The sequence below is a fragment of the Apteryx rowi genome, unplaced genomic scaffold (assembly GCF_003343035.1).
Source record: "Apteryx rowi isolate R43461 unplaced genomic scaffold, aptRow1 scaffold_83, whole genome shotgun sequence".
NCBI classification, from domain to species: Eukaryota; Metazoa; Chordata; class Aves; order Apterygiformes; family Apterygidae; genus Apteryx; species Apteryx rowi.
In genome coordinates this window covers 393301-407605 of record NW_020451127.1, presented here as the reverse complement: position 1 = coordinate 407605, position 14305 = coordinate 393301, and the positions used below count along the sequence as shown (strand labels likewise).

At 51.3% G+C, this 14305-nt stretch overlaps 1 protein-coding gene across 12 annotated transcripts in view; it reads right to left on the bottom strand.

Annotated features, from left to right (window-relative positions):
• MAP4 (microtubule associated protein 4) overlaps positions 1-14305 on the bottom strand; it is a 145842-nt gene that overhangs the window by 20729 nt on the left and 110808 nt on the right. For all 12 annotated transcript variants that reach the window (XM_026089731.1, XM_026089732.1, XM_026089733.1 and 9 more), the window contains one exon: positions 547-647. In XM_026089731.1, coding sequence (XP_025945516.1) covers positions 547-647 — 101 coding nt within the window. The remainder of the gene's footprint in view (positions 1-546; positions 648-14305) is intronic.

The following is a 14305-nucleotide window of genomic DNA, read 5'->3' as shown; positions in this document are numbered from 1 at the left end:
ACATTGCTTCCCAATCACACGTGCACGATGCAAGTGCTAAACCCCGGTCTGCTCAACTCCCACCGCCTTCGCGGGCGCCAGGACCTGCCCCTACCGCCCCCACCGCTGCTCCGCTGCCAGAGCTCGCGRTTGGGTTCTGGCGAGCGCGAAGGCAGGTGCCTCTCACCTTGCATATACAGCCCTAAAACGAGAGAGCACCAGGTCCGAACGCTAACTGCAACACGAGTGAGTGAGTGGAGAAGCAGCGAGGAGAGCACCAGCGTTCTGGAAACATCACTGCAAACGTTCCCTGCTTCCACACCACAGGCACCAACCAGACAGCTATTTACATAAAAGCTTACCATAAATTTATTAAATCCAGTTCCAATCAGATTTGCTATAGGCCGAGTTGTTTGCAGCTTCGTAAGCGAATGCCTTCGTTTGAGGAAAGTAGTTCAAAAGCGGCAGCTCAGAAAACAGAACGTGGGTCACCATGGCTTAAGAAGCAGAGAAGCCGGCAAATGAAAACCACGGAAAGGAGTGCCCTGAACGCGAAACGGAGCCTACCTTTGCTTTCTTCTCAGGGCTCGGGGGAAGCTCCTTGTTTGGAGGTGTGGTGATATCATTCCCCGTCACCGCTTCAGCTGGTTTGGTCTCTTCTGGTTTTGCTGGCAAAAAAAAGGAGGACTTCTTAAGTCTAGGCTCTTTTATTCTAGCCTTTTTTTTTAATACAATAACAGGAGGAGACAGAAGTGAGACAGTTACAGGTTGGCTGTTTCTGGAAAAGCTTCCAAGGGTCAGAACACCTTCAAGAAGAAGGATTTCCGCTGTGCTGGGGCACACCAACACCAGGTCATCCAGATGCCATTAGCATCCAGTTACTTCAGTTATGCCACAGTGAGAAAAGAGACAGCCGATGAAGGAAACAGCTGTTTTAACGAACATGGCAAACTTTCCCAACTTTCAAGTTCTTAAAAAAAAAAAAAAAAAAAGTTGGTGGAAAGTTAATGTTTAAGTTCTGACCTCTTTCAGCATTTGCACGCTGGCTGTTACCCTGAGGTAGGACATTTTCAAGCTATCCCTCCTTAGATCCATCCTTTTGTTACTGCTGCTTCTTCTTGACCTTTCTTCTTCCATATCTCAGTCTACAGCAACTGCCCACAACCACACTTTACAGCTCACCACGAACAAGGAAGATTCCCAGCAGCCAAAAGGAGCTAGACTAACACCAGGAAAGGTCGGAAAGGAAAGCAGCCATATGGAAACCACGTTCCAACACGCGCGGACCACTTTGCAACTCGGTGGTATGGAAATCAGCACGTCACGCTGCTGCACACAGTGTTTCAGAGCACACACAGCTGTAAYTGCATCTGCTGCAAAGGGCCAAAGGTTGCCAGATTTTCATGCAGTTGCCCATTTTTGTCACTGCCACCAAAGGTTTTCACGACGAGTCAGGAAAACTGAGTATACGGGCGCTCCTCTTAATAGGAGCGCAGCAGCCACCACCCTGCCTCTGCTCTGACAGTAGATGGTGGCCACCATCTACGTTCAACAGTCTCCAAAGCACGGCAAAGCCTTCAGCAAAAGAACAAATAACGCCCTCCAGCAAAATAAACAACATAACAAAACATCAACTTAGAAGCAGCTTCACTAAAACTTTAGGACTCTTGAGGACCAACGACAGGACTGTCACGGTTCTTTGCACCATGAGACGTGTAAGAGGCACCATCAGCTTCCCCAGAAACGGCTTTTAAACCACGACAACTCTCAGCAGTGGTACCGTACAACTACACTCGCTATGAGCTGTTTTCTGTTGCAACTCCTGTGCTATTTAAATCGTATGAAGGATACGGCRCAAACAACCCATTACAAGCGCATTCATTTTCCCTTGTCATCTGGGGATTAAAATAAAGAGCATCTGTACTGGATGTTTCTTTTTATAACAACACAACAGGCTTGTCATGCTGCAGCGCATGATAAGGGCCGCCAGACAATAGCGTAGCAATTCCAACAGTGAAAAGGTTGTTTTCCACCTCTTTGGAAGATTACTATTTATATTTTGCATTTTCTTGCTCGCCAGCCTTTCAAGGGAGAGTCTCAAAGAATATTCCAGTTGTGGCAGAAATTCCGTTGCCGAAGCCAGCAAAATAAATCAGTGCCTTCTGCCAGTTTTGGGGATGCTCAACCGAAGGGTGCTTGGGGTTTTTTTGCTTTTCTCTCCTTCCCCCCCCCCTTTTTTTTTTTTTTTTTGACTCCATGATGAATTTTAGCAGCTTTTTTTTCTTGCATTGTCTTAGCTTCTGCCTAGTCACTTGGCTTCCAAATCATACTAAATGTCATACAGCATCGAATTTAATGTTCTCTGTATATAAATAAGGACTTCTGAAGAAAACAAGCACTGAAATGTCCGTGTTAGACATTATTGTTTTTAATGCAAAATTCTTAAGAATCAAGRATCATTCATGCTCATCTAGAAAGTTCGTTTTTTGTAGCTAATCTATAYTGGCTCCTCTAGACTAGTTCTCTCCACTGAATTTCAATAAACCCTTATTTTCCCCCTCATTTAATTTGTTGATTTTATCTACAGCAATACTAGAAAAAGCGACTGCTGCCAACAGCTCGTGCTTGCGAATAGYGCGTTTCTGTGCATTCGTTGCTCTTTGCTTCCCGTGCCTGGAGATTCACCGTGAATCCTCCTCGTCTCAGGTATCACAGCTATCAAGGTGACTTTCCATCAAGCCCAAGCCACCCTTCGCGTGCTGCCAATCGTTACTATTATTTCAGCTAGTTCAGCAGCGACGTTAAACCTCTCGCTTGAGGACGGTGTCCCAACACGCCTGCATCGACACGGCTCCGCTCAGGAAGCCTAACGCGGCTTTTCGGAAGAACTGAGCTCGAAGATCCATCGACTCCAGCAGCTCCCATGCTTCCGGAGCAACGAAAGGAGGCGGCGCGTAATTTCGGGTTAATTAAATACGGACTACAACATGGGAAATGTTCAAAGGGAACGGCTTCAACACTCACACAAACAAAAYGAAAACAGAGCAAAACGTTCCCTAAAGGACCGTCTAGGTTCCACAAAGCAAAYAGGTGTGTTTACGTAGAACGGAAACATAGCATCATCGAGCTGACGGAGCCACGCTGCGGGATAGCCCACATAGAGGTTAAGCAAGCTGTATTCGTAAATAAATAAATAAAATAAAGAATAATAACGAAACCAGGACATCTGGGTAGGGAACGTTGCTATTTCTCGGGCCACCGTTGCCAGGACCCTCGTTCAGGTCGCATTTATTGCGGCCTCTGATACACCGGGGGAYGTAACCCTAAGGGATTAGCGAGGGATCGTCTTGTTTTGTGCTGCCGCAATTTAAGTAACCTCCCAATGTGCCCGTCAGGACCTTTGCTTTCATTCACCGTTTAATTACGAGGCTTCGCTCCCCCATGCAGAGCAGAGAACTGCCAGGGAAGATTTGCTAGTTGCAGGGAATATTAGGAAAAGCTGCCAGATCTTAATCAAATTTGTCCATTAGGCTGCAAGATTTATTTAAGAGACTTTTCAGTTTGCTTGTTCCTCCAAGCGTGGCAASAAACCTCCAAAAGGTGTTTCAAGGGCGTTTCGTCCCTGCCGTCGGAGCGATYGCTACCCTCGCCGGCGCAGAGCCGTGCCTCCCGCGCGGCGGCTCCTGCTCGCCCGGCGCTCCGCTGCCTCGGCACCGGGAGTCCGGTTACTCCCGGGGGAGAAGACGGCGGGGGCCCGAAGGAGAGYGCAAAGGACACTCCACACGGACACCTTCCGCGGAAGGGCTGAAGGGCATCGCCCCGAGACGTGTTGCAGTCCCCTCCCGCTACTCACCGCGACGGCAAGCGGAGCGCGCTGCACCCTGTCGCCAGCACGCGTGCCACCTGTTATCGAAAAGGAGGCTTTTAACGGAGGAAAACAAAACTTTTCAGACGTGTCAGTCCAAAATACTGTGACGCACCCRTTTCCCAATTTCCAAGAGTGACACTGGAAGAAACGACTCAAMTCCAGGTACATCAAAGCCAGCAAGCGGGTCCACAGCAACAGCTAAACCGGCCAACCCCRAACTCCAGACTTCTCTTTGAGGTTTTATAGACAATTACGAAAGAGTAACTCGATAAACGGCRCTTAGGTTTCCCTCAACAGCGACGCTGAGCATACTGCAGACTCGCTCCACACGGCCACCACCGCGATAAGGGGTCCTGGCGAACGCCACTGCCGTGGGAACATCGCCGGCTCTGCCCCGGCACCCGCTACGCTGCGGGCACTGGGGCTTCGCAGTACACATCTGCCTCTAGGTGACCTTCGAAAAACAGGCCAGTTCCAAGAAAAACGCCAAAGAAGAACAACTGTCCTGCACAAAGATACCTGCAGCCTTCTCTTTGGCTAGGCTTCGTTCTCACCTGCTTCGGAAGGACTTTGGCTCCGGCCGGCACAGCCTCTGCTCCCAGGGAAGCGCCTTCCTCCTAGAAAAATCCACTCAAATCGGGCAACGTTATAAATCCCTGAGAACATGGCTTACACACTTGGTTGCTGGTTGAAGTCTCAGGTGAGACCACCCTTGCTGGGCACCGCCAAGAGCCYCCCTGGCCGCGGTGCCAGGCGGCTCCCGGCACGCCAGGGATGATGGAGCTGGGAGCCGAGATCCACAGGCGCYGAGGGAGCAGCCGGGCTCCCCTGCATGTGCTGCTCTTCCCAGGGTACTTCCACGGTGGCAGGTTGGTCAACTCAATCCTGCTCCAAGGCCGTCTCCAAGCCGCAGTGATGCACGGCTGAGACTAAGCACAGAAGCTGTAGTACGGATACTACRTTTGGCAAAGGCACGCTGGGGCCAACAAGTTAAAAAGCATATTTTTTGAATAATTTTATCACCAGAAACCAGCTATTTGCCATTACTGGATGAAGGACCCAGCAACCAAGTCCATGGGACGCTCAGTCAAATATGAAGTCAGTGGCAGCAAGACTTTATCTGTTAAAGACCACTGAGTTTTCAGAATAATTAGTAAAAAGATGATCTGTGCCAAAACTGACACTTCAAAATGACCAGAAACTTAAAATTATGGTCCATGCCTCAACTGCTTGTTATAAAAAGGGACAATACTATTCCTTTAGATCCTAATACTTACAGAAAACAACTGTTTGTTTGTCCTTACATTATCAGGGTGACCCATAAAAAAMCACTACTGAGGAAATTTGTAATTCTCCCTACAGTAGCCAAGTTTGAACACCGTGACGCAGATAAAGCATGGTGGCCGTCCACGTAACGCTGAGGATGCCCCACCACATGGAGCACAAGAAGGCTGTCACCACACGCCTGCAGATCAAATGCAAAGGGAACCAACTTACCAGCACGCACAACTTTGAGACCCCTTCTACATTTTTAGTGCTTAAAGTACTCGACTTCAGGTACGAATACAACAGTTTTCTGAATGACGTGTTTTAAAAGCAAGTCAACTTTTCATAGATCTACCAGCTGATATGTAGGTAGTTAAACTAGCCAAGTTGACAAAGCCATTTTCTTTCCATCTCCTAATATTATATCCTTCCCCATCCAGGGAAGCACAACGCTATATATTTGACCTAGCCCATCTTTATATATTCAGAGCAAAGAAACTCAGAAGCTATTTTAGCTTCTCTGTATAACTCTTGATTAATCCTGATTTTTGGTAATAAAAAGCTTAATTACTCATGAACCCGGATGTCTGTGAAGATGCTTAGCATATCTAATCCTCAACCTCATCCTTCATACACACTGTCAGGTCCTCTATGGTAGCTAACAGCAGGTTAGTTATCACGAGAAGAAATGCAATGTATTACAATGTAGAGCTTGGCTGATTTTAAGCTCTGCTATCTGGACCCATAGGCGCCTTTTGGAAAGATTAAGGAGCTAGACAAATCAAGCTCAACATTTTGAAGGAGTTTTGCAGGTGCTAATGGGGGCTCTGTCCTCAAAAGCAGCAACAAGTGGGGAAAAAGCATGCTGAATCTGCGTGAAAATGGAACAACCAGGCAACAGAAAAATGATACCTGAGGCGACATTCAGCTTCAGACTTCTGAATGAAGCTGAGGAGAGGATGCAACGTGAGCAGGGAAGGTAGGACGATACAAACCGCCATGGCATTCTTTTGAGCTGGTCCAGTCGCAGTACTATGCTAACACAAAAGGGAGTTTTGCAAACCCACATATTGAAGGCTGAGATAACGAACGCTTCATCATTTTAGGCTTGAAGTCGTTACTCAAATGCAGTTATACCTACTGCACAGGGCTACGTTGAGAATTCAGCAATGGCCAGGCTTGAAGACGACACACGGTTAATTGGGTGCAATGGGGGCCTCAGGAGGTTATCTGGCCCAACCCCTCACTCAAACCCAGGTTCGGCTACATCAGGTTGCTCCAGGACCTTGTCCATTCGAGGTCTGAATGTCTCCAAGGCTGGAAATTTTGCAGCCTTTTTGGACCTCTCTTCCAGTGTTCGACCTTCCTCATGCTGAAAAAGTCTTTCCTTATATTGSAAAATTACACTGGCCAAAACCCTGAGAAACCTGATCTAGTTGGACCTGCTTTGCACGAGGAGTTGGGCCAGACAACCTCCTGAGGCCCCCATTGCACCCAATTAACCGTCTGTCTTCTTCAAAAGCCTGGCAATATGGTGCAGAACATCAATAGAGCAACTTCATACAGTTGTCCTGACTATAAAAAGCAGAAAGAAAAAAACCACTCTCCTACAAAAGAAAGTACCTGCGGGCATCTTTTTAGACCACGGCATTACATTGCTTTATAAATATGGAGTCTGCACAGAACAGAAACACTGATGTGTGCTTATTTCTCAAATATCACGCAGCAACTTATTCAAGAATAAGCATTCCCCAAAATTCATTCTCTACGTCAAAGGGAGCAGAGGAAGACTCCAATATAGCAGCACACGTTAAGCTCATCTTAAAAAGCCGAAAGCAAGTATTTCTATTTTCAGCTGAAATGCTTCAGCAGCTGGAGGAGCCTGGCTGAACTACTGAGGTAAGCAAAAGCTCCGACACTAAAGTGAACATAAAGCAGAGAAGTAATTACATACTGTGCACTTGGAAGGCTTTTAAGAATGTTAGGKCCTATTTTCCTTTTTATCACCTTTATTGACTAGGTGAGGGAGCATGTCAGTGGGGACTCAAGACTTCATCACCCGAATCCTTTTATCTCCTGGCACTTGGCAGGGTATTAGCTCCCATTTTATGGAGCTATTTATTTCACCTGTCTTGCACCTAGTCACCAAATGAGGTTGRCTCATTCACGTGCTTCAGGATGGAGGTGGACTTGTGCTTGTGAATGAGGCCAGGCGCTCGCTCGTCRTCCGCAGCCCCAGCGAGGGATATTCATGGGCTAAGCTGAACTAAAACATCATTCACTCAAACAGCTCCGTAATTCTCATAGGGATTAGAGTCATCAACAGAAAATCCACTAAGAGAGCTAGATTAAGCAATAAGGCAATGACCGTCTTTACTCTCCCTCTTAAACATAAGCAATTTCAGAAACAAAACTGGACCATGTCAAATACTGCTTTTGCCAGAAAAATGCTGCAGAAAGGCACAAACTCTTACTTGCTCATCCATCATCCTTCAGAAGGAGCTGCTCCATCACAAAATTAACATCATTTAAAGCCTTTTTGTCCAAGACTCTTAACATAAAGYATCTACAAATATAACAAGTCTCAGTTTAAGTAGAAACACAAGCCTTATYCCCTTCCCCCTCCAGAAAAGGCTGAATAAAATGTCTCCTTCTTGACCCAAATACGAAATAGCTAAGCATTTTATCTGGCACACAATGCAACTCAATCAACTTGCACATCTTGACTTGTTACCAAGAATCAAGGAATAAAGCAGATGTCCTCTTTTCCTCCATCTTATAAACCCAGGTTGATCTGTTGAGGCTCTCTAWTTTTRCTCRAGAAAGCAAGCCCTAAATCAGAAGACCCTGTTCTCCCCGAAGAGCCTAAACCATTCGCCATGTTTCCCAACCTGACATAGYCTGGAATCAGATGTCTATTTAGAGYAACTAACATATATTCTGTTTATTATACTGTGCTAAAAACYTGATGCTGGATATAAAAAAAAGCTAACAAAATCATTAGCTTTTCCCTTTTTATTGGTAAGGGTGGAAGTATTCACAAAACCAACGAGAAGCTCTATTTTTTTGTCAATTCTCCTGAAAAATGCAGGCAAGGGGATCCTCCTCCCCTTTGACCTCAAAGTCAAAGCAAAAACAGAAGGAAGAMAGACAGCGGGAGCCGAGGAGAGGTCTCGGGAGGGACATCAAGGCAGACAATGCGGGGACGAGGGAAGCAGCAGGGCCTGATCCCGAAGTCGAGGCCAGCCTTGGAGCCAGGCGGCATGAGGAAGACACGGAGCGTTTGGCAGCCGGGCCCCACTGCAGGCAGGGCTCACGCAGCGCCGGCCGGGACCTCGCTCGCMCAAGCGGCGAGGGAAGGGGAAGGCTTAGGCACCCGCTGCAAGCCGCTGCTCTGAGAGCAGCCCGGCTCCTCTCTGACCTCGGCTCTGCCCTTCTGCCCCCGCTTCGGAGCGTTTCCGACGTCTGCTCACCGATCCCTCGCCTCGAGTGCCCGGCGGCTTTTGCGCTGTTCGCACAAGCACACCAGGGCTACGGAGCAAGGAACACCTGGTTTATCCAACGGCGTTATAACGCTGCTAGCATCAAGCTCCGTCCCTGGAAGATGCTGGTGTTTATTTGATATTTGAGGCCGAACACGCATACGCCAAGCCGGAATTTTCGCCGAGCTGTCCCCCATTGCTCTCGGGTGCCGTTTATCACTGGTCCCTCCCGTTCYTCCTCCTCCTCGCAGCCTGCGATCCTCAGTTTCTTTTCCTTCTAATTAACAACGTTATCGCGCCTGGCAAGGAACCTCGTTAGTAACCACCCGTGCTAGCAGCATTACTTGAACAAGTATCATTACTATATAGTTGGGCTGGTACTTCCTAATCACGTACGAATSCTTACTCAAACCCCAGGCGACAGGCTATCGCCACCTTGCCCGTCAGCGCTTGAGGTCCGAGATTCTCCACTGATCTCAACCACAGAGGAATGAAACGTTCTGCCGCAAAGAGGAGCAGCGGGACGGCCAGGAACGACGGGGGCTTGCGCACGCTGCTCACGGGCTCGTCAAGAAATATGAGTCACCAGGCCGCGTTAGGGATGCGTCTCCTGAGCTAACGGGTGTTAGGGGGGCGGCAGTCGCAACCGGGCTCGGTCCAGCGGTGCCTGGAATTGCTGGCGCTTCAAAACAGAAAATAGGTCACGTCAGAGGAAGTTCAAAGGAAATGAAAAACAGGCCRAATGTAAAGGCAGCGGTGAGTTTACGTAGCTTATASAAGTGACACCACCGGAGCTGACAAATCAGGYACGGGCAATAGGCGACGCAGGAGCYTACGCAGACCGYGAGCATGAATGAAATCTGTTGTTCRGGGCAGGACACAACGCGAGCGCTTGTTCTGGCGAGCGACCGCAGCGACTGCTGGCGGAACAAGGGACCAGCGAGTYGTGCCCTCCGATTCCGACCCGTTTTAGTTTGCAGCTACGGTCTCTCGACTCAAAATGCCTGCCGTGGTACCCAGGAGATCTGAACGGGTGCTCCTCCTTGCAAGTTTTTAGACTGAAATTTAACTAATTGTGTAATCAAGCTAATATCCAGCTATCTGWAAGAAGTATTTCACACACAATTCTAGATCACCTGAATAACAGGAGTAACAGAGGGTTAGCAAAGAAAACCTCTGGCTGAACAGGCCCAAGGATATCTGCTTTTGTACTGGCAGAAGTGAGGTGCCGTTCAAATAATTAAAATTAGGTTGGACAATTCTTTCAAGAACATTTAAGATGAAAGAAAGGGGCAAGTGACAAGAACTGCTGAGCCCTGATGCAAGGGCGAAGTTCAGACTGAACAGACAGAACCAGCAGCAAAATCGAGGGCTAAAAGAGAAGGAATAGATACATTTATGTCAGATAAACTAGATATTGTTGGCCATGACGTTTTGGACGTGCTGCCTTGTGAYGGGAAGGAGACTTGCAAGGTGAATATCAAGACTGAAGAGGAGGAAGTCGATTAGGACGTGAACGACTAATTTAGCCATAAATAAAATGCAAAGGGCAGATTTAGCACCGGTTCTATACTTAGAGCCAAGACTGACTGACTGGTTGACTTACTTTCATTACAACTGCCTCTCCACCCATTACCAGGTGAGAGGAAGGAAAAGCTCATCGTATAAAGTTTGAAAGCATTTCAGGAACATCCAAGGACTTTCTGCCCGTTTTCTTTTGCATTTCACAGTACTTACTAAAATACACATACCTGAAGCAAGAAAACATTTTATTGCTTCTACTATCATATTTTCTTCTTGTACAGAATAAACCCAGAATCTCTTTCTTACCTCGACATTGTACGCAACAGAACCAACCAAACCTAACCCRACTGTTTCCCAGCAGTTTATTTTGGAGAAGGGGATAAAAAGAAAAAAAGAAGTTACAACTCTGTTGCACACTTGCCCAGGAAAGCACCTGAGCTGTCTGCCAACGCCGTCGCTACCGTATCAGATCACGCGCAGATCTACAGTCACAAGGGCTACAAGCTAGCTTTTAAAATAAAGACTGCAAGAGCAAAATGTCAAACCTAGGTGCTTATTTGAAACGGTTGCTCCTAAGCGATGCAGCATCTGCTGGCCCAGCCAAACATGGTTCCTCGCTGTCCAAAGCGCACAACGCCTCGCTGTCGGCACGGCTTGCAGGAGCTGCTGCCTTGCTGCGAACACACTTCGGCGGCGGCGCGGGTGCTGGCAACCCCTGACACCACGGAAATGCCGTAACACCAAAAGGCATGCGCAAATACGAAGTTTCTTCTGTTCCAGATTTTCCCCCCTCAGCGCACTAGATGTTTCCTACATCACTGCCACTCACGTCATGTTTAAGTTGTCAGGAAGTATGACAACACTTGCACGTTAGGTACCAAACGGAGAACCAGTAAACGCAGCAGCCCAGATCCCTCTTTCCACCCAAGCAAACAAATTTCCAGGTGTCCACCCCAAATCTAGCTCTTAACAAGGAGCTCTCCGAACCACCCTGATGCCTATCGACAGGACAGTCGATGACTCCTGCCTGCGTGATGGGACCTGACATCTCCGCGGAGGCCCCAGAGGAGCAGTGTCTGCAATCCAGGGCGCGCTGCCACCAGAACTGACACCTCTTCATCTCACGACTGCCAGAACTGCTTAAAATCGGGGGACAGAACATGAAGAACAAGGTAACAGCGYGAAGCTGAGAAGGCAAGAAGACGAGACACGCCAGCCTCCGCGCGGGGAGGCTCGTATTGCCAAAACCTCGCTGTCCACATCTCCCATCAGCAGAGGCCTGACCGTGAGTCTTGCAAACTGAAGCATCGTAGAGAAATTTTTAGAGAAAAGTGAAACATGGGACACAGCAGGATGCTGTTGAAAGCAACTATTGATAGCTAGGAAGAAAAACGGGATAATCGGGAAGGACATACCACAGGCAGCCAAACGTTCGGGATCTGCCTGACCGACCATTGGGTGTCACTAACGCACCACCGAAACAGAGGAGACACCTCCAGGCTGGTGGGATCACGCTGCAGCACCTTCCTCACCCCGCCGCGGATCAGCCTCGGCGCCGGGCTGCCGAGCTCTGCCGAAACCGCGCAGCCCCGCACCCGGCCGCGCGTTACTCCCCTCTCGGGATACTACAGCTTCCAGCTTTATATTACTCCACCGAAGGATGAGCAAAGCAGACAGCTGCAGAAGGAGTCATTAAACGTGAAAACGCCCGTGCAAGTCTTTTGTCTTTATTCCCTGCCGCGTTTGCTTCGCTCTTCCCGTGCAAAGCGCTCTTGTTACTCCGGCTGACAAAGACCAAGCCCCCCCCCCCCCCCCCCCCCAAAATCCATGAGAAAGCAGGTAGATGCTGGCTGAAGCTGGCAAGAGGGACAGAGATGCCGTTCTCCAGCCTGCAACGCAGATTAATTGCTCTTGACAGGGACTTTCAATCCGAGAAGACCGACCCCATGCATCACCGCGCTCCCCAAACGACACAACGCCGCAAAATAAAGCAAGCTGCGGTGGACGCTCAGCGGTGGGAAAGGCTCCACCGTACCCGGGGTTTGGGAAGCGAGGTTAGAAACAGCACTGGGGGAATTCCAGTCCGAGTTTGGGCATTACAGCRTTCGGGGAGAGATCAGCTCTCCGGAGCGCTCCGTCCCTTTAGTGCTGCCGGCTGCTTCAGGCACAAGTACCGAAAGAAGCTAAAAGCTGAACTGGAAAGCACGAGCCTCGGCGCTTCCCGAGAGAAGTTTAAAGGTTTTAACCGCGGCAGCGCGCTCGCTCCCGGCAAGGTCCCCTTGCAGAGCGGAGGGCACTCGGGARGGGAGGGCGCCCAGGGCACGGACCTATGGCAGAAACCACCTATTTTCACATCTAGCAGCCGCCGTCAGCACCCCAGCACGCAACTCGCAGCCGCTGCTGCCGGGGAAGGAGCTCGGCCATGATTTTCTGCTTTTCCTCCATTTTGCTCCCTGCCCCGGCAGCCGGCGGAGGCCGACCCGACCCCGTGCCGCGCGCCGGCCCCCCCGGGGAGGTAAAAATCGGCTACGTACCATCCCGCGGCAGGTCCCCTTGCCGGAGCAACGGAGCGTGCTGCCCGGCGCTGACCTCGATTCCCGCACTTCCCAGCGGAGGGGCYTTGCCGGCTCCCACCTCGGCGCTCCGGCTCTTCGGAGAGCCGGGGCTCGCGGCCCCCTCGGCGGCGTTCCTCCTCTCCCCGCTCGCCGCCGCCGCCGCCTCCTCCTCCCTCCCTCTGTCGTGGCTGCCGATTTCGGGGATTAGCTCCAGCTTGCTGCGGTAGGAGCCCGGGCTGCCCAGCTCCCTCCCGGCCGCGGCGACGCCGCCTTCTCCGTGCTTGGCACCCGGCTGCTCCTCCGACACGGTCATGGCCCTCTTCATGGGGACGGCCGGCTTCCTGGGGCCGGAGCCGTGCGCCAGGCCGCCGTCGGGGGCGAGCGGAGCGGGAGCCGCGTCCTCCTCCCGCAGCGCCGGCGGCGGGTACTTGTCGGCCAGGTCGAGGGCCAGGGGCACRGCCAGGTGGGAGCACTCGGACATGGCGCGCCTCATGGCCTTCCTCTGCTGGGCGGCTCTGCTCAGCGGCTTCTCCTCCAGCTCGTCCTCCGTTTCGGGGCTGTTGCCGAAGTCGCCGCTTTTGGAGTCGTCTTGGGCCAGCTCTACGGTCGTGGTGGGCAGCGGGGGCTTCGGGGCAGCTACGGACGGCGAAGAGCCGCCGCTCTGCCCGTAGCCGTCGTTAACCACGCCGGCGACGCGGCAGCCGGGGGCTCCGGCTTTCTGGCCGCCAGCTGCTTCGCTGGGCGACACGGGGTGGAAATTCGGATTCCAGACGCTGATCTCCCGCTCCTGCGGGGCTTTGCCGGGGTCACTCTGCGACACAGCCACATCGGGCAGGCTCCCGCGCTCCRTGCCGGTCTTCCCAGCCACCTTCTCCTGGTCGGTGATGGCTTCATCCTTCCCCAGCCCGGGACGAGGCTTTTCAGCTCCCGCCTGCCCCGAGTGAAAATCCGTAGCTTTAGGGTTTGCCGAGTTGCCTTCCGCAGGGGGGAACGATTCCGAAATCAAAGCCCAGTTTTCAAGGTGACCTGCAGCCGCCTGGTATTTTCTGCCTTGCACCTCGATTTCTCTTTTGTCTTTCTGAGCTATTTTCAGCTCCTTGTCCAGTTTTCCCTCGAAGAAGCAGAGCTTGTCCTCGTCCGTGAAACCGGCATTCTTAACGAGCCCATCTTTGACCGGCCCCCCCGCGTTCACGTTCAAGCCGATCTCGTGGAGCTTGCCCTCCGTCCTCTGCCACTCGAATTCGGCTTTGCCGAAGTCTTTCGGGGACTCCATGCGGCGGAAGGCGTCGGAGCAGCCCCGTGGGCCGGCGGGCTGGAGCGGCGGGCTGTACTCGGCGAGCGGGGCGGGCTGCTCGCCGGCCAGGGACATCGCCGAGTGCCGCCGCTGCCGGCGGAGCCAGCGCCGAGCAAGCCGCGAGCTGCCGCGCCGGCTGTGACGACACGCGGCCCCCGCGCTGCTGCTGCGGCTCCCTCTCCCCCCCCTCCCCGTCCCCCTGCCGTTCGCCGCTCCGCCGAGCCGCACGCTGGAGGGAGCCCTCGGAAACGTCGGGTTTTATCCTTTGGCGAAGGGAGGGATATGTTTTGTGACAGGTTGGGACCTCCGGCTAGATGCTAAGGGGGGTTTTCAAAAT